The sequence below is a fragment of the Thunnus thynnus genome, chromosome 4 (assembly GCF_963924715.1).
Source record: "Thunnus thynnus chromosome 4, fThuThy2.1, whole genome shotgun sequence".
Lineage (NCBI taxonomy): Eukaryota > Metazoa > Chordata > Actinopteri > Scombriformes > Scombridae > Thunnus > Thunnus thynnus.
The window spans coordinates 29,853,771-29,874,328 of record NC_089520.1 but is presented as its reverse complement, the minus strand read 5'-3'; the positions used below and the strand labels follow the sequence as shown (position 1 = coordinate 29,874,328).

Below are 20,558 nucleotides of genomic sequence, written 5' to 3'. Positions count from 1 at the left end.
GTTATTTGGTCTCCAGATTAGTCAAATACTTCCAACACGGTATTTTGAGATTTACTTCTCACAGGCCTGCTGACAGTCCTGATGAGTTCAAAAATGCAGCACCAGCACCACCTTGTGGTTTTGGTGCTCCATGCCCCACTTGCTACCATTTTCAAAGATCCTTATATAAAACTTTATTAGACCACAACTGACAAGATGCTGCCTTGAGGAACCCCAACAGAGAAGATGTCAGTAATAAATTAGTAGAAGTATATAGCACAAAGATAACTGGCCTGAGGGATGAGGTTCCAATACTAAAATTATTTGTACTGATATTGTAAACATTGACATTTCCATCCACCTCTGCTGCAGTGGAAATCATCACCATGGCAGTGTTGATATCACAAACACGCCATTGAACGACACACAGCTGTATTTTGAATGAATCTCTTTATTTCTGATGTTTTTCAGTCATCTTCACAATCTTAGCTGAATGTATCTTCTACTGACTGTAGCAGGGAATTCATATTTGAGCCGAGGCAGGATGTGGCCTCTCTGGAGCCTCACTGCCTGAAGTGGTGATCCTAATTGCTACTGCAGAAAACACTGACACCAGTGTGAGAGAGGCAGTGAAAAAGATTGTGATGAGATAAATACTTCCAAGAAGGCCCGAACCTCAGAAATCTGACAGCATCAAAAGAATGACCTTGTTATTGAGATGCTGGCTGATAAATATCTAACGTTGAAAATTGCTGTCACAAAGGACATGATGGCTGGGGTAACTGTGGGAATAATGCGCATGGATACGGCCTCCATGGTAATTGTTGTTGAAAACAGTGTTTTCACTGTGAATGAGGCAGTGAGGAGAATTGTCATGGGGGAGTGGCTGATTTCTCATGATGCTCAAAATGCGTATTGAGAGCTCATCAAAGAATAGGGTGACCTTAAAGAGAACCCATTCATCCCTCCACATGGAGGACTAGCAGAGGAAAAGAAGCTGTGTGTGTGTGTGTTCTCAATGCTAAAGTGCTTGAAGACTCCACATGCAAACATACGATAAGTACTGTACACTGATGCTTTTTCTTTTTGACATTCAATAACACCAACTCTAAACAGCCTGCAAATGTTTTTCTCAATCGCATTTTACAGTATTTCAGTAGTTCGTTTCCTCTGTGGGCGGAGGCGGGCAGGTTCCTTCCCGGCAGCACTTGAAGATGAGGGTTATTTGTCTATGTTTATACCAACCTGATGCAGTCATATATAGAATGTTTCCCTCTCTTTAGCGGCTGTTGCTACTAGACGTTGAACACACACTGTATTACCAATAAACCACTCATACCTAGCAAGGTTTATCGACAAAAAGTTTCAAACATGCATGTATTTCTGGGCTGCAGTGTAATGTCAGATAGTCATTTCATACATGATTCGGTAAATGTGTTATTAATTTATTTTAACTTTATATGATGTTGGTACCTTTCCTGTAGGATCACAGGTGCCAGCTGAATGCCAGTTTAAAGTAATCTCTCTCTGTATCACTGCTTTGTTTGTCTTTGTTTTATGTTTTTTCCTCTTGTCTTGTGTGTTGGCATGTGGTGACTGTTGTAGTTTCCCCTATGGGGCTCAATAAAGTCTATCTATCTATCTACCTATCTATCTATCTATCTATCTATCTCTTCTTTTTCATAGTTCTCCTTCCATTTGTCTCTATCTCTTTCACTCTCCCTTCATATTTCTCTGTCTCCCTGTATGTTGAGACAATGCCACAAGAACTCAGTAGCCAGGACTGTCTGCCTCTGTAATCTGACGAGTGAAGTGTAGTGTGTGTGTTGAAAGATTGTCATACAGAACAGAACAGATAGTATTCTTTTCATGTCAGCCAGTTCTTAACAATCCTTGAAAAAGTTGTTTATTTAATAGTAAAGGTGATCATTTTCATGAACATTCTATGAGGAAATATTTGGAGTTTGGAAACCAGGTAAACTGAAGGAGCTTTGATATAAGGGACATGATCTAATGGGAGGTATTGCTTCATGAAATGAAAGAGGTTGATTATCAAATAAATGTGACCATATTACCAAGAGTTATGTTTTTTGCTGTATTGAACATTTTTGTGTTAAATAATGGCATTAAAGTGTTGGTTTTAGTTATAATTTTTAATAGAAAGTGTGTAACCATGGATAGCACATAATGTGTTGGCATAAAACATGACAACACACCTTAGTATGAAGTGTATTACAATTTCCATTCTTGACTGAGTGAGCATATAAGACCCCTTCAATTTTTATAGGCCTATCTTTTCAGTGACAGAAACGAGAAGTGTAATGTTTGATGTGATGGTTTGAAATGAAATCTCGTAGTAATCACTTTATAAAAGTTATTTAGTAATAAAGCACTTCTTAGAATGAGGCTCTGGATGACATTGTTAAATGAAATCACTCATATTGACTGTGCACTGCATTAATAATAAGGCACCTAAACTTAAAATACTATGTCAAAATGTTGTTTGCCTGCTGCCTTAAAATGTTATGTTGGCAAAAATAGAGAGGAAAATCTACAAAGCTCACTTGTTTGACAAGATCACAACCGCCCAGCATGACTGGAAAAAACAATAATAAGATTTTCAAAACAAAAGCATACTTCTAAAACTTACAGGGGAAGCATCTAACTGGAAAATGTTATTTTTATCCCCAAACAAACAAACCAACCAACCAATCAAACAACCAACAAACAAACAAAACAAACATAAACAAAATAAAACATAAAATATATAAAAGCAAATTATTACATTAAACTCAATACAATTCAAATAAATTAATGATTAAGGAGCCATAATACAAATTATGACTATCTGTATGCTACAGCAATTATTCTACAGCACAGTATGTGCATGGTTCACCTTTCCATCCCCCATAATACAAGCAATTAAATGACATGCCCTAGATGTCAGCATACTGTACAGTTGTGGCACTTTGACCAGCGAGTGCAATATTTGCCTTTTCATTGTTGCTTCAAAAAATAGCTGTCAAAAATAACCCACTAATAATGAGACCCCATCTTTGCAGAAAAAATATGTCAGGGCCTCAAATACAACTGTGACATACAGAGTACCAAGTGCACACCACACTGAGGAGTTCCTCTTTCAAGTTCAGTTCCTCTGATAGTCTGGTTGACCAACTTCCTGTATCATTCTGGGAAGGCTGGCGACCATTCTTTGGCACTGCCCCTATGCAATAAAACTATAATAATAATAATACTATCTGTATAGCCTGGAACTTTTCAAGCTAGGAACACAACGTTCTTTCCAATGCAGAGAGACAGCATAAAAGATCATCACAAATAAAAAACAACAACAAGACAGTTACAAATAAAATCATCCACAAGGTTAAACAGTTAAGAACAAATCTTATGGTTATAGAACAGAGCTGCAATATGTAAACAAAAGTCTAGTTGTCAGACAAACAGACCAGTCTATAAATGTGTTTTAAAACTGAAAAGCTGAGACAGTGTCAGCAGACCGAATATGAACTGGAAAACTGTTAATTATCATTATCATTATTGTTATTAAGTCACAGAAAGTGACTAAGTACATTTTCTCAAGTACTGTAGCCTACTTATACAATTTTAGGCACATTTAACTTTATTTAACAGCTAGTTAGTTACTCAGATTAAAATTTTACATACAAAACATATCAGTTTAGAAAATAAGATGCATGTTTATTAACTAGCCAACAGCATGTGAGGAAGTTAAAATTAGCATCACCTCAATGAACTACAACAGTAAAGTTACAGTTAAGTCACTTATGGCATCAGTAATGACGAACACTAACTGGGGCCACATTACATTTTGACACATTTTGTTGTTAATGCTTCTGTATTTCATAATGTGATATTACCACATTTACTTCATAAATGATCAGAATACTTATTTTCTTATTTTACCATTATTATTATTATTATTATTATTATTATTATCATTATTATTATCATTATTATTATTATCATTGTTGTTGTTGTTGTTGAGTTAAAGGTGCAGTGAGTAAGATTTAGAGACTTGGCAGAAATGGAATATAATATTCCTAAGTATGTTTTAATTAGTGTATAAAATAAGAATTGTCATGTTTTTGTTACCTAAGAATGAGCCCTTTACATCTACATCTAAGTTTCTAGCTTCCAGGTTTTCTTCTGCATTGTGCAGCCCACTGAATATGTGCAGCAATGTTTCCCCCGCTAGCCCCACCTGTGAGCTCCTGCTCAGCCCATAGACTTCACATTGTGATGACATCACAGATTTTTAAATCATTTTTCTTGGCTCAAGGAAAGTTTTACAAACATAAAACCTCCATGGATCAAAGGTTCATAACACAAAGAGTCATAATTGACGTTTGCAGTTCGAGGTGTCTTGTCAACAGTTTTACATACGTCTCTTTTATAATGGTGGTCTATGGGGAAAATCCTTTTTGGGCTGCAGGGGTATTTTTTGCTGCAATACTGCGAGTGGCCACTAAGAAAAATCCAATACATCCATGCTCATTATACACATGGATGTATGAAGAGAATTTGATACAGTGTCAGATAGGTCTATTCCTATGAAAGTTGCTCAGTGGCACATGAAGCCAAAAAAGTTCAACAACAACTTCTGCATTGCTTTTGCATCTGTGAGGCCCATAGAGCAAGCGCAGTGGTGATTTTCACCAGCTGAGTTGGCTACTTCCGGTTTAGCCCTCCAGCTAACTTGAATGGGAATGAAACAATTGAATTGTGCGGCTCTTCTAGGCTTTTGAAAAGCGATCAGACCAAATGGATCAAATTCTGATAGTGAGACAAGTCATTTCGCGGGGGTTGTGACGCTCAAAAAAATGTATCTGCTGATTTACAGACATCTCTTTCACAAGGTAAGTCTATGGGAAAAACTCTTTTTGGGCCAGTGTGCGTCACGTGACGTTGTAATTACGTGGTTTGGCTGCTATGTCAAATTTGCTTCAAAGCCTGGTGCTCTTCCTGTATCGAGTTCTCTTTATACATCCATGATTATACATCCATGGTCCTCTTCCATGGAGCCCGCCATATTGCAACATCATGTTTCTGTAGCCCAGAGTGGACAAACCAAACACTGGCTCTAGAGAGGGCCTTTTGCATTTTTCACAAGTTTCATGGCCTGTAGATTCTCCACGCGCTACACACTTGGAGGGGAAGGGTCAGGGTGATGGGAGAGGTATTCAGTTGGTTACAATCTGCAACCTCGGCGCTAGATGCCACTAAATCCCACACAGTCGTCCTTTAAATGTCATTGGTCACGGTTGTGTGGAGTTATCTGTGCCACCTCTTACTCTGAAAAACTCGGGGCGGAAGTCTCTTCCTTGTTTTTGCCTGCAGATCACACGGCACCGTGGGTGTATTATAAGAGCGGGCAGCCAGAGAGGCTCCGCCGTCTCCAGTGTCCGGACCGGTCATGATTCTGCGGGCTGCGGTGCTGCTGCTCGGACTCGTGCTGTCGTGCAGGGCAGACTTCGCACCACCCACACTCAACATCAGCCTGGATGATGATCCAGATGTGCGGTGGATGCCGCTACTGAAAGTGTTTGACTTAGACTACCTCAAAAAAGCTGCTGCAGAGGTCATCGAGTAAGTTTTAGACAGAGTCTGTTAGGCCCAATCATTTTGACAGTAATCTTTAAAAGTGTTTATTTCGTCAAAGTACTTTGTTACCATGTAAAGCTGCGTTTTGCAGATATTGCGGAAGTTATAGCCATCGACGAGAAGTTATTAGCAGTGCATACCTAATATTTTAGTAATATATGAGTATCTATATATGAGTGTCTATTTTAAATAAGATTGTCAGAATCGAAATATACATTCTTGTATTTACCAACAAGCCACAGATTGCATGGTTTCACTTTCTGTTACATTATCAGCAATGGTAAACAAAGACTTTGATCATCAGGGACATAACCACAAAAAGCTAAAGAAGTACTTTACTGTTACCAAGAACCTGAAATTATGCGACATAACTCATGCTGACATAATGTTAACATATATTAACGTGTTATGTCAGCCTTGAAACAGTGAGTTAATGAAAGAGGCACACTTAAACATGATTTTTGGGCTTTAAACTAAATTATATGACTATACTGTGTGGTGTTAATATTGACATTGACAAATTTATAAAAATCGGTATTTCATGGGTTGAAAATGGCTCAACCTTTCATCTGCTGTTTAAAATCAGGTCTGAAAAGGCGGGGCCAATGCTGACATAGAGTCGACTGTTTAGGAGGTTTCTACTTCATGAGATTTATATAAACTGAGAATGTTAATGCCCACCTCTCCCAGTCCCCACCCTTGAGTGTGAGTCTGTGAAACTGAGTATGTTGTTGATCGAGTCACATCATTCACAGCTTCTGGCAACACAGAGCTGAAAGTAAGATGAACAGCACAATGACATTTGAATGAGCCAGAAGTTGTTTTTAAACAAACCTGCCTGTGCTTAACTTGGTTTATTTTCTCAGACTGACTCCCATCTGTGTCATGGGAGGAAAAGCTGCTGGAAGCCACAAAAACAATAGAAATCCAAATTGTGGTTCGTCCTGTAGCTCTCCAGCTGTCTGTTCCTGCAGTTATCAGCGGGTAAAACCTTGTTTTAAAATGTTAAATCACGGTGTAACCAGAGCTCCACTGACCTCATTACTGAACCTGTCTACAGCAGCGGGTGTAACTGGAGCTCCAGTCTCTGCTGCTGTTAGCTCCTGAAGCTAAAACTCTCTTTATGTCAAAATAAACCGAATTAAACCAACAGGTTTATTTAAAAATTACTTTTGGCTTGTTTAAATGTCGTTAGCTATGTGTTGGCTGAAGCTCTAGTTAGCCACCATGGCTAGTCAGTTAGCCAGGTGTATCATGGCTTCAGATGGCCACAGCTTGTAGCGTGGTAGTTAGCTCAGTGTGTGTGTGTGTGTGTGTGTGTGTGTGTGTGTGTGCGCGTGCATGCATATGTGTGCATGTGTGTGTGATACAGCTCGGGACCATCATGGTCCACCACCTCACAAATGTCCACTTCAGGGGATTTCGGAGGGGAACAGTCCTCTGTGGCATATGTGCCTTGTGTGTCATGTGTGCCTCTGGCCAGGGGATGTCACTGAGCAACTCCTGCCCTCCTGTCTCACACATCCACGACTCCTGCACCCACCCCGCTCCCCTCCTGAGCCCCTCCCCAACCCTCCACTCAACCTTTTGCCCACTCTTTTTTGTGTCATTTTTCAAAATTTTGCAGTGGGTGGAGTTAGGCTCAGACTTGGGGGTGAAGTTACACTTTAACTTCTGTGTTCATGAGTAATGTTTTACTGCATCTTCCACCATGCCTGTACTGACAGTGATCGCAACAACACAGACGGGTTTCCTTTTCATTTTTTGTCAGCTCCACAGTTCCAAAATGGGTGCATCATGCTATTGCTCCTGCTGTGATGTCCTTGGAAAAGTACCTTCCTCAGCCTTACGCAGGAGAGATTCGTGGCATGGCCTCACACTTTGGTGGAAGCGTTTCGGATGTCATCCTCCTCAACTTTGCCTATGAAATATCTGCGTATGTATGATTTTAAATTATACATTCCTAACAGAAAGATGTGCATTATTCAGAGGCACACAGTGTCTGACAAGTCTGCAGGAATAAGGTGAAACTCCTCTCATGCATGCAAACAAACTTTATGCATTCCTAGATTTTGCACTAGCATCGTAGCTCAGGACAAAAATGGGCACGTGTACCACGGCAGGAATCTTGATTATCCACATCCTGTTCTGAGGAATCTGACTGTCAACATAATTTTCCTCAAGAATGGAGAGGTACAGTATGTATTCAAAGCATCTGAAAATGAAACAGCTGTTGTACCTCTCACTATACCCACTAAAATAGCTCAGAATCAGTAGAGTCATTAAACTTTAGCAGGTGCAAAATGAAAGTCCTTGCATGATGATGAAGTGGCTATGGAAAAAGAAATGTTTGTTGGTGCACCCTTTCAGGTGGCGTACTATGGAACTTCTTTTGCTGGCTATGTTGGTTTGTGGACAGGACAGAGTCCAAACAAGTTTACTGTCTCTGGTGACCAGCGAGGTAAGACTACACTTCTTTTCAGCAGTCATGTTTGTTCAGAAAGGTTGCTAAAGTCCGATGTTTTTACTTATCTGTGTTTGTTTGTCTGTGTGTGTGTGATTATCAGGCAATGAACGCTGGTGGAACTGGTGGAAGAATTTGGTGTCTGCTTTCCTGTTGGGGAGATCCCCAGTCAGCTGGCTGGTTAGAGAGGTGAGCATGTTAAGGAAGTGAGTCTGATGAGGCAATGTGCTGTATGAGGAAACGAAATTTGAATAATTCTGTGTAACTTGTACAGACACTGGAGGAGGCAGACAACTTTCTGGATGCAGTGATGCGTCTCTCCAAAATCCCCATCATCACAGGGGTGTATTACATTGTGGCTGGGGTGCAAGCAGAGGAAGGAGCCGTCATCACCAGAGACCGAACGGGCCCCGCTGATATCTGGCCATTGGAACCCGTGAATGGAGCGTAGGCATCGGAGGAGAATGCAGTATATGTGGTGTTTGCTGAGTGTGATTGCCCAACTCCATCCAAACTTAAAATTGTGTGTCCCTGTTTTAGATGGTACAGAGTAGAGACGAACTATGACCACTGGCGTCCTCCCCCAGCCAGGGATCATCGGAGGTGAGTCATCTCACATGATGAATACATCTACAGTCTTGTTGTGACTTTTATTATACTGTTGTTGTTCCTTCTTTCTTAGGGAAGCAGCCAACAAAGCATTAAATGCTACGGGCCAAGATCATATCAACATGGATACACTTTATCAGGCAAGTGTAGACTAGTAAATCACTATCGCAGGGGACCAAAGTACACGTGGTACTGATAGGAACTGCACACTGCACATTTTCAAAGAAACAATGTATAAATTTATAACAAGAGTTTTTTCCCCTCCAGGTTTTGTCACTGTTTCCAGTGTGTAATGGGTAAGGAGGATATTTGTTCATTATACTCTCATTTTTGTTTCACGCAATCACATGACATGTTCATGTTGTTGAGACAGGGCATTGTGTATACCAGTTTCAGTTCCCTTTGCTCGACCTCAGCAATAATGTCAATAGACCTTTGTTTGACAACATACTTCGGCACATAGCAAGTAGCATATAGAACAGCAACAGCTGAGTTTCAGTCAGATGTTTAACATTTTGAGTGTATGACATACAGTTTACAGCCTTAAAGTATTTTTTAAGAATCTACAGTTTATAGCAGACACCTTAATTGTTTTGTTTTTTTGTCATTTTATTGTTTTAATAATGTATAGCATTGCATTTGATAATGACCATTGTCTACTATCTTGATAATCTCCCAGAATTACGATTTACACAACAACAATGAGTGCAGCAACCCCTGACAAGTACAATACACTTGTCAGGCCACAGGTAATTAAATTACATCTTGAATGTTTACATTTGTTATTTCAATTTCTCTCTCAATTATTTTGTCCTAGAATAATAAGTGTTGATAAAACAGCCAAAATATGATCCTCTCTCACTCTGTCTTTTATCATCTCTTTCAAGGGCTGCCATATGACTGACTGAACTGACAGGCATCAAGCAGTTGACAGCTAGCAGTTTTTTGCTGCAGTGTCCTTGTGTATCTGAACTTCACAAACATAGTTATATGCAGATTCATGATCATGTGGAGATATAATCAATATTGAGGTATACTCATTGAGATTAGAAGGGAATTGGGCTTCAGTATTTTTACATTAACATTGCTTTTCTGCCTCCAATAAAATCATTTTGTTTTGATCATTTTTGTCACTTTATGTGCCTGCAAGTTATATTTCAAGGTTAATAAAAAGGTATCTGTCTGCAGCATAATGTATACATTTATTCAGTGTTAAATCAGTAGGAAATACAAATTCAGTGAATACAAAAAAAATACACTAAAGATATCAAGCACAATTAACAGTAGTTTAACTAGAAAAGGCTTCACTCATGATTCCAATGTAAAATGATTCATTAAGAATGTTTTGATGCAGACTTCATAGCCCTCATGGTCCCAGGCCAGATCACACTGAACCTGCCCCATGCAAGGATTTGAGCTCTCTGGTACAGGGTGGTGCTGGCGTAGTGCCTGGGAGATGACTAAACACTGAGGAGGACAGAAAGGATTACTTTATGGACAGAAGTAACAAGATATCAATCAAATTCAGATTTGAAAAACTAGGCGGAAATGAGTAGTAGAAATAACCTTAATAATAGAAACGAAGAAATTATGAGCAAGTGTGTACACTGTGTAGTGACTATACAGTTCACAAATTGATAGGCACAAAAGCAGATATACTTTATATTGTGTGTGTATGTGATTTTGTGTTCTTGCCTTGATCCTAATAGTGAACCACCTTATTACTGATGGGAGTCTTTGCAGTGGCCTGTACATCAGCAAGAGAAATATTTTAGCAAACAGAACACATGTGGTATCAGGAAACAAAATATACACATTCTGCCATAATTCATGACATGGTGCATGAATAAAACATACACATTCACATCTGTCAGGATATTTGATTAACAAAGTAACTTTGAAAATGTTATTAAATATTAGTGCAAAACAAGATTAATCACAATGGCAGACCAGTTCGATTGCAATATATGGTATGTTAGAGTGTGGATGTGTGTGTACCTGCTGCTTCCTTCCCAGTTGAGGGCAATACTGGATCTTCCATGCAAGTTTGGAAAAGAAAAACATGCATCTTTTCAAACACAAAGCTTTGAATCTACCTTGAAAGACAGGTTTGCATTTTTTTCAAGTCTATGTTGAAACAATGCTCATATGTCCATATGTACATTGGAAGCATTATTGGACACTGTAATTATTCCTCCAGTCCATGCTGGCTGCACAGAGATCTCTTTTAAAAACAATTTTAACATAAGTGATGAGGGACAAAATCGACAGTCCTTGTCAAGTAAAGTAAATGTTATTTATATAGCGCCAAATCACAACAGAAGTTGTCTCAGGGCACTTTTCACATAGAGCAGGTCTAGACCATGCTCTTTAATTTACAGAAACCCAACATTCCCCCATGAGCAAGCACTTGGCAACAGTGGCAAGGAAAATCTCCCTTTTAACAGGAAGAAAGCTTGAGCAGAACCGGGCTCTAGGTGGGCGGCCATCTGCCTTGACTGGTTGGGTTGAGAGAGAAAGAAGGAGAGGGGAGAGGGGAGAGAGAGACACAGAGAAGCATAACAACAACAATAATAACAATAACAATAACACTGACAATAATAATAGAAATATGACTAGTGACAATAACAGCAGGCATGGTGTCAAGGCATGACACACCACTACGGCGTTCCTGAAGCCATGGTCCCTGCTGTAGATAACTAGGGGGTCCAGGTCCCTCATACTGTGAGACAAGAAAGCACAAAAACTCCAGGGAAGAAGCCAGTTAGTAACATGCATTAATTGTCTGAGGTTTGGACCAGAAAATTGCAGGTCATCCAGGTCTTTATGTCCTTGCTTGGAGTTTAGTTAACTGATTGGATTTATCAGTTTCCTAATAATATTACCTAAAGGAAGCATATATAAGGTGAATAGTATTGGTCCAAGCACAGAATCTTGCTGACCTCCATGTCTAACTTTTGCATGCATGAAGGATTCATTGTTAACATGTACAAACTGAAAACGATCTGATAAATAGAATTGAAACCAGCTTAATGCAGTTCCTTTTAATTCCAATTACATGTTCCGGGCTCTGCATCAGGATGTGATGGTCAATGGTGTCAAAAAGTCTTGGAAATATCACTTCCAGATTTTACAGGCTGAATTCATCATACCAGAAAAGGAAGTTTAAAGACATAAAATGTAACTTCCAAAATTAAATATCCAAGTATGATACACTGATAAACAATGACTAATAAAAACATTGCTGAAGTTGCTAAATGTATTTGACACTCCATAGTTGATTTGTATTAGAACTCAGTATACTGGCCCTTGCAAATAAAAGTAATTGAAATGTGACTTTCAAATTAAACAGGAAAAATTCCAAAAATAATATCCTAACTTTCAAAACCAATAAGGAACCATCACTTATTCACACCGATATTTCCCTTCAGTTATGTTATGATGATGCAATACCTCACAAAATTGGAATTGGAAGTCATCATACTAGATTAGCAAGTTTAAAGACAGGAAATATAAATTAAAAATAACTGTGCAAACTTTGTGAACTAATGTGCTAACTTCCAAACCCAAAATTGAACTGCTACTCATGCACAGAGATGGTTCATTCCAAGTATGTTATTGTTATCTACAGTGCATTCCAAATCATTTGGAGATTCACACTGAATGTGAAACTTCAATATCAATCTTGGAATTAAGTTATTGGTTTTGGAACAGCAGACTGGTTCCTCAAGTTGAAGGAATGGAAGTCTGATCTCCAAAATCAAAATGCTAACTTCCCAAATAAATATGCCAACTTTCAAAACAAAGTAGGAACTCACACTTTTCTGACATTTACCTTCAAGCATTATACACTGATAAGCAATAACTTCTGACCTATTGGTCTCGGAGGTCAGCATACTGGACTGGGAAAGTCCTGTAATTGTAACTTCAAAATTTTACAGGCTGAATTCCAAAACTAATTTGTCAACTTTCAAATCTAATAGGGAGCTGTCAGTTACACACCATGATGTTCCCCTTCAAATATGTTACATTGATGCAATACCTCACAACGTTGAATCTGGAAGTCATCATACTAGATCAGGAAGTTAAAAGACAGGAAATTTGATTTCCAAAATCAACAGGCGAACTTTCCAAATCCAAAAACCTACTGCTACTCATGCACATAGATGGTTCCTTTCAAGTATGTTACAGTCATCTACAATAATTTCCAAATGACTTGGACATTCAGACAGAGTGTGAAACTTCAGTATCAGTCTTGTAATGAATATATTCTGGAAGTCAGCAGAGTGCTTTGGGAAAGTGAAGGTGCTTGAAGTCTGAATTACAAAATCAAATTACTAATCTCCCAATATGCAAACTTTCAAAACCAATTAGGAACTCATACTTATCTGCACAGTCATTTCCTTTCAAATATGATATACCGATAAGCAGTAACAACCAAAATCAGTGCCTGAATCAGCAACATGTATGACAATGTATAGTTTTTGGTGTGGACCTATTGGTCTTGGAAGTCTGCATACTGGATTGGAAAGGTGAAAGTTCTGGGAATGCAACTTCCAAATTTTACAAGCTGAATCCTCAAAGTGATATGTCAACTTTCAAAACCAATAGGGAGCTGTCACACACGCCATGATGTTCCCCTACAAGTATATTACATTGATGCAATACTTCACAACATTGAATTTGGAAGTCATCATACTAGATCAAGAAGTTTGAAGAAAGGAAGTATGATTTGCAAAGTCAACATGCAAACTTCATGAAATATTTGTGCCAGTTTCCAAACCCAAACATAAACTGCTATATATGCACCATGATGTCCCCGTCTAGTATATTACATTGATGCAATACCTCACAACATTGAAAACGGAGGTCATCATACCAGATCAGGAAGTTTAAAGACACGTAGTGTGATTTCCAAAATCAACATGCAAACTTCATGAAATATTGTACCAATTTCGAAATCCAAATATCAACTGCTACTCATGAACACAGATGGTTCCTTTCAAGTATGTTACAGTCATCTACTTTCATTTCCAAATGACTTGTAGATTCACCCTGAATGTGAAACTTCAGTATCATTCTTGTAATGAATGTATTGGTTTTGGAAGTCAGCAGAGTGGTTTGGGAAAGTGAAAGAACTGGAAGTCTGAATTTGAAAATCAAAATGATAATCTCTCAAACTAATATGCGAACTTCAAAAACCAATTAGTAAGTTGTACTTGTCTGCACAGTTATTTCCTTTCAAGTATGATACACTGATGAGCAGTAACTGCCAAAATCAATGTCTGAAGCTGCAACATGTAGGACAATATATAGTTGTTTTGTGTGTGAACCTATTGGTCTTGGAAGTCAGCGTATTGGATTGGAAAGGTGAAAGCCCTGGAAATGCAACTTCCAAATTTTACAGGCTGAATTCTCAAACGAATATGTCAACTTTCAAAACCAATAGGTAGCTGTCACACACGCCATGATGCCCCCCTACAAGTATATTACACTGATGCAATACTTCACAACATTGAATTTGGAAGTCATCATACTAGATCAAGAAGTTTGAAGAAAGGAAGTGTGATTTCCAAAATCTACATATGAATTCATGAAATATAGTACCAATTTCCAAACCCAAACATCAACTGCTACTCATTCACACAAATGGTTCCTTTCAAGTATGTTACAGTCATCTACATTCATTTCCAAATGACTTGTAGATTCATGTTGAATGTGAAACTTCAGTATCAGACTTGTAATGAATGTGTTGGTTTTGGAAGCAGAGTGGTTTGGGAAAGTGAAAGACGTGGATGATTGAATTCCAAAATCAAAATGCTAATCTCCCAAACTATTATGCCAATTTCCAAAACCAATTAGGAACTCATAATTGTCTGCACAGTTGTTTCTTTCCAAGTATGATACACTGATAAGCAGTAACTGTCAAAATCAATGTCTGAATCTGCAATATGTATTAAAATGTATAGTTGATTTGTGTGTGTGAACCCATTGGTCTCGGAAGTCAGAATATTGACTTGGGAAGGCCTGGAAATGTAATTTCCAAAATTTACAGGCTGAATTCCCAAAGTGATATGTCAACTTTCAAAACCAATAGGGAGCTGTCAGTTATACACCATGATGTTCCCCTTCAAGTATTTTGCATGGATGCGATACCTCACAACTTTGAATTTGGAAGTCATCACACTAGATCAGGAAGTTTAAAGACAGGAAGTGTGATTTCCAAAATCAACATGCAAACTTCATGAACTATTTTGCCAATTTCCAAACCCAAACATCAAGTGCTACTCATGCACACAGATGGTTCCTTCCAAGTATGCTACAGTCATCTACAATAATTTCCAAATGACTTGGAGATTCATGCTGAATGTGAAACTTCAGTATCAGACTTGTAATGAATGTGTTGGTTTTGGAAGCAGAGTGGTTTGGGAAAGTGAAAGACGTGGATGATTGAATTCCAAAATCAAAATGCTGATCTCCCAAACTAATATGCCTACTTCCAAAACAAATAAGGAACTCAAACTTTTCCACACAGAAGTTTCCTTTCAACTATAATATACTGATAAGCAATAACTGACAATGTTTGAAGCAACAAAATGTATGTGACAATCAGTAGTTTTTATGTTATTGGATTGGGAAGCTGAAAGTCCTTGAAATGTGACTTCTAAATTAAACTGGCCAAATTCCCAATATGCCACCTTTCAAAACCAAAAGGAAACTTTCACTTATGCACACCGATTCCCTTCAATTATGTTACACTGAAGCAATATCTCATCAAACTAGATTTTGACATCATCATACTAGATCAGGAAGTGACTTCCAAAATCCACATGTGAATTTGATGAAATAATGTTCCAACTCCTAAACCAACCTGGAATAGAGAACTGCCACTTGTCAAACATCAATCTAAGCTACACAATGTACATGACAATTTCCAGTGGTTTTGATTTTAAAATAGTTAAATGTTCCTTAAGTCAGCATACAACATAGAGAAGGTAAAAGACAAATCAATACACTATCTTCCCAAACAAATATGCTACCTTCTGGGCTACCTTAGTGGTTTAGAGATCGATCATCAACATTTTAGGCTGCACATTGCATGTTGGTTTTGGAGTTTAACAAATCTACTTTCTCAAGCTGATATGCTTATTTTTGGGGCACCCAAATACCTTCTGGATTAAGATGTCATTGCTCTCTCTGTCATTTCCTGTCATTTCTCTATTATCCATAAAACAGCATTGCAACAGCACTGATTTGCTAACTTCTACATATGCACACAAAGTTTCCATATCCAGTATGTTAAACTTGTATGCAATATCCCTAAATCAATGTGTTAAGCTACATATTGAATGTCAAACTTCCATATTGGGTTTTGGTATCTGATGTCAGTGTACTAGATAGGGAAAGTGAAAGACCTGGAAATACACCTTCCAAATCTGCTGAATTTCCGGGTGCTCCCATACCTTAAGAGTTAAGATTCCAGCCAATATGTTGTGACTGCACATGGAATGTGACACTTCCTTATCAGTTTTGGAGTTTAACGTATTAGTGTCTAATTCAGAATACTAGATCAATATACTGCTTTCCCAAGCTAATATGATAACTTTTGAGACGCTCCCGTCACTTTAGAGTCAAGACACTGACCATGAACGGCGAAAACGCTTGTTCAATTTTGTCTGGGACCTTTGTTGCATCTCTGTCTCTATCTTTTCCTGTCATCTCTCATTTTTTCAAGTATTTCTTAAAACAATACTCAAATGCCCATATGCATATACATTGAAAACATGGTTGGTCACTTTAATAGTTCCTCCTGTCCATACTGGCTGCCTTCTTAAAGCAATTTCAATGTAAATGATGGGGAACAAAATCCACAATCCTATTTCTGTGCAGAAATTAATGCAAATTTCAGCAGTCCTGTTTGAAAAATCAAGTGAGTATCTTCAAAATTTATCTTTTTAGTGCAGAATTGGAAATCCCCTACTGCAGCTCAGCAAAGAGGGAATGTTGTACTAAAAAGACTGACTTTGCAAGATACCACTTCATTTGTCCAATTCAAACTGATGAAGTCTCTTTTCTTCTGCTAAACTTTAGAAAGCATTTTTAAAACTTTTAAATTTTATGACAGATTTCTGTTGCTTTGTGGGGCGATCTTGACGATTTTGTGTTTTTCATAATTGTGTAGGCTTATTTTGGCTAAAAAATGTTTGCTGTACAAAAGAAAAGAAAAGAAAAGAAAAGAAAAGAAAAGAAAAGAAAAGAAAAGAGGAATGTGGGTCTATCTTTGCAAGATTTTGAGAAGTGGATCCACAAGTGCTTATACCATTATTTTACCAATACAGCCTGTTTCACTTCACTCCATTTGAATGATGCTTTGTTTTTATTAGGCGATATTGAACACAAAGTCTGTCCAGCTTCTGTCTAATGTTTGCAATTTTCCACAAATTTCCTTCAGATTGTCTTCACAGGGGTTGAGCTCTGAAAGCACCTTGTGAAAAGGTTTTATCAGCTGAACACATTGTTGATTTCATCAACTTTACAAATATATTTTTATTTTCTCAGTATGTCTCTCAGATCATCTCTTGACCATCTTACCATTTAATCACATAAATTTACTTGTCCCAAATAGCCTACAGAATACACTCACAACGTTGGGCTGATGTCACAGTAAATTAACAGGTGACACTTGGAGCTATGTGGGGCTAGGAGGGAAGTTTCTGCCTCACACTTTCTTGACCTCAGTATTACTGTTGAGGGTGATGAACATCAGATTAAAGCACTGTTTGCAGTCAGACTGGGGCTAGCTGGAGGTAGCATTAGCTTTACAGGAAGAGACCAGGATACCTGTGTGCGTGTGTGTGTGTGTGTGTGTGTGTGTGTGCCAGATGACCACACAAGAGCTGGCTGTTCAATCACTGTAACTTGCAGCTCTAAGGCACGAGGAACATGGTATTGGCTTCCTGTATGACCTAGTTTGCTGTACTTGGTGAAGGAGGAGCCCTGCTGCCACTGCTGTTTTTGTCCTTAGTTAGTTTCTTCACCTAATTTCCTTACTTTTGGGTATCTTTTCTTTCAGTAGTTTGTATTTGATTTTGGTAAATTCTTATTTGAAAGATTTGCCTTGCTGGCCTCTTTATTTTGGGTTATTGTTGATATACTTCTGCTTATTTTTGGTCAAAATGTGGTAGCGTGTGAGTATGGGTTGCACATTGTAAAGGAGGGGGTTTACTTCATTTTATCTATCTGTTTTTGTTTGTTTGTTTTTTTGTTTTGTTTTGTTTGTTTTGTTCTTGTAAACCAACTGTCGTGTGAGTAAAGAGTGGGGAGATTTTTTTATATTGCTGGAGTTTCTTGCTTTTTGCCAGCTAACAGGACGGTTGGGTTGCTATACTCTCGCAGGTGGTTGGTCACTGGGTGAAAGTTTTCCCTCTGCTTCTTGGGTTTTCTGTTGCATGTTATTTTGCTGTGCCTTACTAACCCCCGTGTGTTTTTACTGTCTTGCAGCGTCAGTGTAAGCAATTGTGTGCGTGTGTGTCTCACAATACTGGTGGTGGTGGTGAAGTACCCTGGAACCTCCCCTTCACTCCCATCCTCCTGTGGGTTTCCCTGGCACCCTCCCCTGTACTGGTAATCCGGCAATGTAGTAACATTTTAAAATTATATAACATATTTTGTAATAAACAAATTTTAACCTGGCCTTTATTTCAGCTTTTATTAACTAAAATAACTCTTGACTTTTAAAATCTAAACTTTATTCTATTTTTGAAACTTGAAGCTCTTGTCTCTGCTCCTTTCCTTTATCAAAGAGCTTGTGTATCTGTTGGGTATTGTCTGGGTGAAATTCCCAGAGTGGCGTTGTCAGGTTCTTGTATTCTGGGGTGCTTTCCTAAGGGCCCTTTTTAAACATACTGTACTATATGTTTAATATATCAGTTGTTTTGACCCTTAATTGATGTGATCAGTGCTTGATGTCAGGTGTAGGTCAGAGGTCGAGGTGGTTCGTGTGCATACAAAGTTCAGGACTTTAACACCAGACCAGTGTTTGAGTCCTGATTGCTGCGCGTGGTTATATTTAGGCAACAAAAGCACTTTGGTTAGGAAGAGATGGTGGTTTTGCTACATGTCCTATCTTGTGTTTAAATTTACTTTTGACATTTTCTGTATTTAATCAAGTCCACCATCTTCCCTGAATCTTAAACAAGAGCAGTAAACATAAAAAAACATAACATAAACATAAAAAACGTTTGTTTTAGTTGGTACAAGTAGATATTGTATTGCAAGAGTGGATATTATTGGAAAACAAATGAAATATGTTGCCAGTGAAAATTTTACTGATACATTCAGTCATCCATAGACTAAGATAAGTATCTTATTCTACATGGTGATGTTACTTATGTTACTCCCTGTCAGACTTCTTATAAACTGCATCAGCAGAAGGCCAAATAGACTTTTTAATGAAAATTCATTGCTGTAGATTCTGAGACCCCAAACAAGTGAGTAATTTTCTGTAGAGGATCACTGAATCATGTCATCAGTTCAAAATCATGTTTATAAGCAATTCAGGACGGATCAGGCTGATAACCATGTTAGAGAGCCAAAGGTCAGTGGCCACAGTGGAGGACAATGACAGAGCTACAGACTTGTCAGCCAATCTGGATGAGAACACATTGAGAGAAAGAACACTTAACCTCATTGACATGATATTTCAAATCCAATGTGCTGCAGCACAGAGACAAAATGTTCTGTCTGCTCTGTAGATTCCCATCCTAGCCAGTAACAAATCAGCCACTGTGTTTTGGTTCAGTTTTCTACTTAAAACCCATTCAAGTCCTTCTCTATTCTTCTGAAACATTTACAGAGACAAAGAGGGGTCATCACGGGTGTTTTCCCATATTGTTCCTCATATTGTAATTTTAATAAGAAAAACACGATCATACAGAATACAGTTAAAACAGTGATTATTAATGTTGCTCGAACAGACTGATCTGATAACATTTCATTGAATCACACAATGTAAATGTTTGTGTGACTTCCTGCGTATTCTAGGAAGGCTGTTGGAAACTGTTCATCTTGACTGCAGCTTTTTCACGTCCTTCTGCTTTCCAGGCTAGGCATAGTTATCTTGAACAAGCCTAATCATGGTTGACATACTCCATCTCGTCTGCAGCCACTACCAGATTTACAAATTGGCCAAATGCCTATCAGTGATAGGAAGTGTGATAATACAACTATAGAGAAATGTAAGTTGTTTTTTTTTCATGAGTACACAAGAGACACACACTGTTGTTTCTGTCTTCAAGAGCATGAACATCTCTTCTATTCATGTTCAGTCACATTACAATTCTGGCAGAATCTGAACAATTGGCTATGTATTAAAATGCAAAATGTCACACAGCAAATTCTGATATACGAAGATAACTTCTCCAAAGAAATATGTGATATGGTCAATATTATGATAATTATGGTTAAATATAACAGTCATTCATGTAAATAGAAAAATCAGAAAACCTCACTAACTTGGTGTCGAAATGAATTTAACAATTATTTTTCTTCTTTACTAATATTAGCTGATAAACACCAGCCAATACAAAAAATGTGCCATATTATTTCACAATTTCCAGTGTTTTGACCAAGACTTAATGCTTTTTTAAAATGTATTCATTTAATCATCTCTGCCACCATATGGGTCACCTGTGTGATTTATTGATAGGGAGGGTCTCAAAATATAAATGATTCATGGTACAATGGGTATATTTAATTATGTGATGAAACCCAATTGAAACTTGACGCTGACTGGAATGTAAAGATACTTTGCCTTAAGTATATTTATTTTTATTATGTACATGTACTTATTATTTTTTACTGTTATTTA

At 38.0% G+C, this 20,558-nt stretch overlaps 1 protein-coding gene across 1 annotated transcript; it reads left to right on the top strand.

Moving 5' to 3' along the window:
- The first annotated feature begins 5,341 nt into the window (after positions 1-5,341).
- On the top strand, positions 5,342-9,810 carry LOC137182027 (N-acylethanolamine-hydrolyzing acid amidase-like). The gene is made up of 11 exons (XM_067588259.1): positions 5,342-5,601; positions 7,388-7,552; positions 7,686-7,809; positions 7,987-8,077; positions 8,184-8,269; positions 8,355-8,527; positions 8,621-8,683; positions 8,763-8,829; positions 8,957-8,985; positions 9,369-9,438; positions 9,577-9,810. Exons 1-11 carry the CDS (start codon positions 5,429-5,431, stop codon positions 9,595-9,597), a joined length of 1,062 nt encoding a protein of 353 aa, XP_067444360.1. The 5' UTR covers positions 5,342-5,428; the 3' UTR covers positions 9,598-9,810.
- The last annotated feature ends 10,748 nt before the right edge of the window (positions 9,811-20,558 follow it).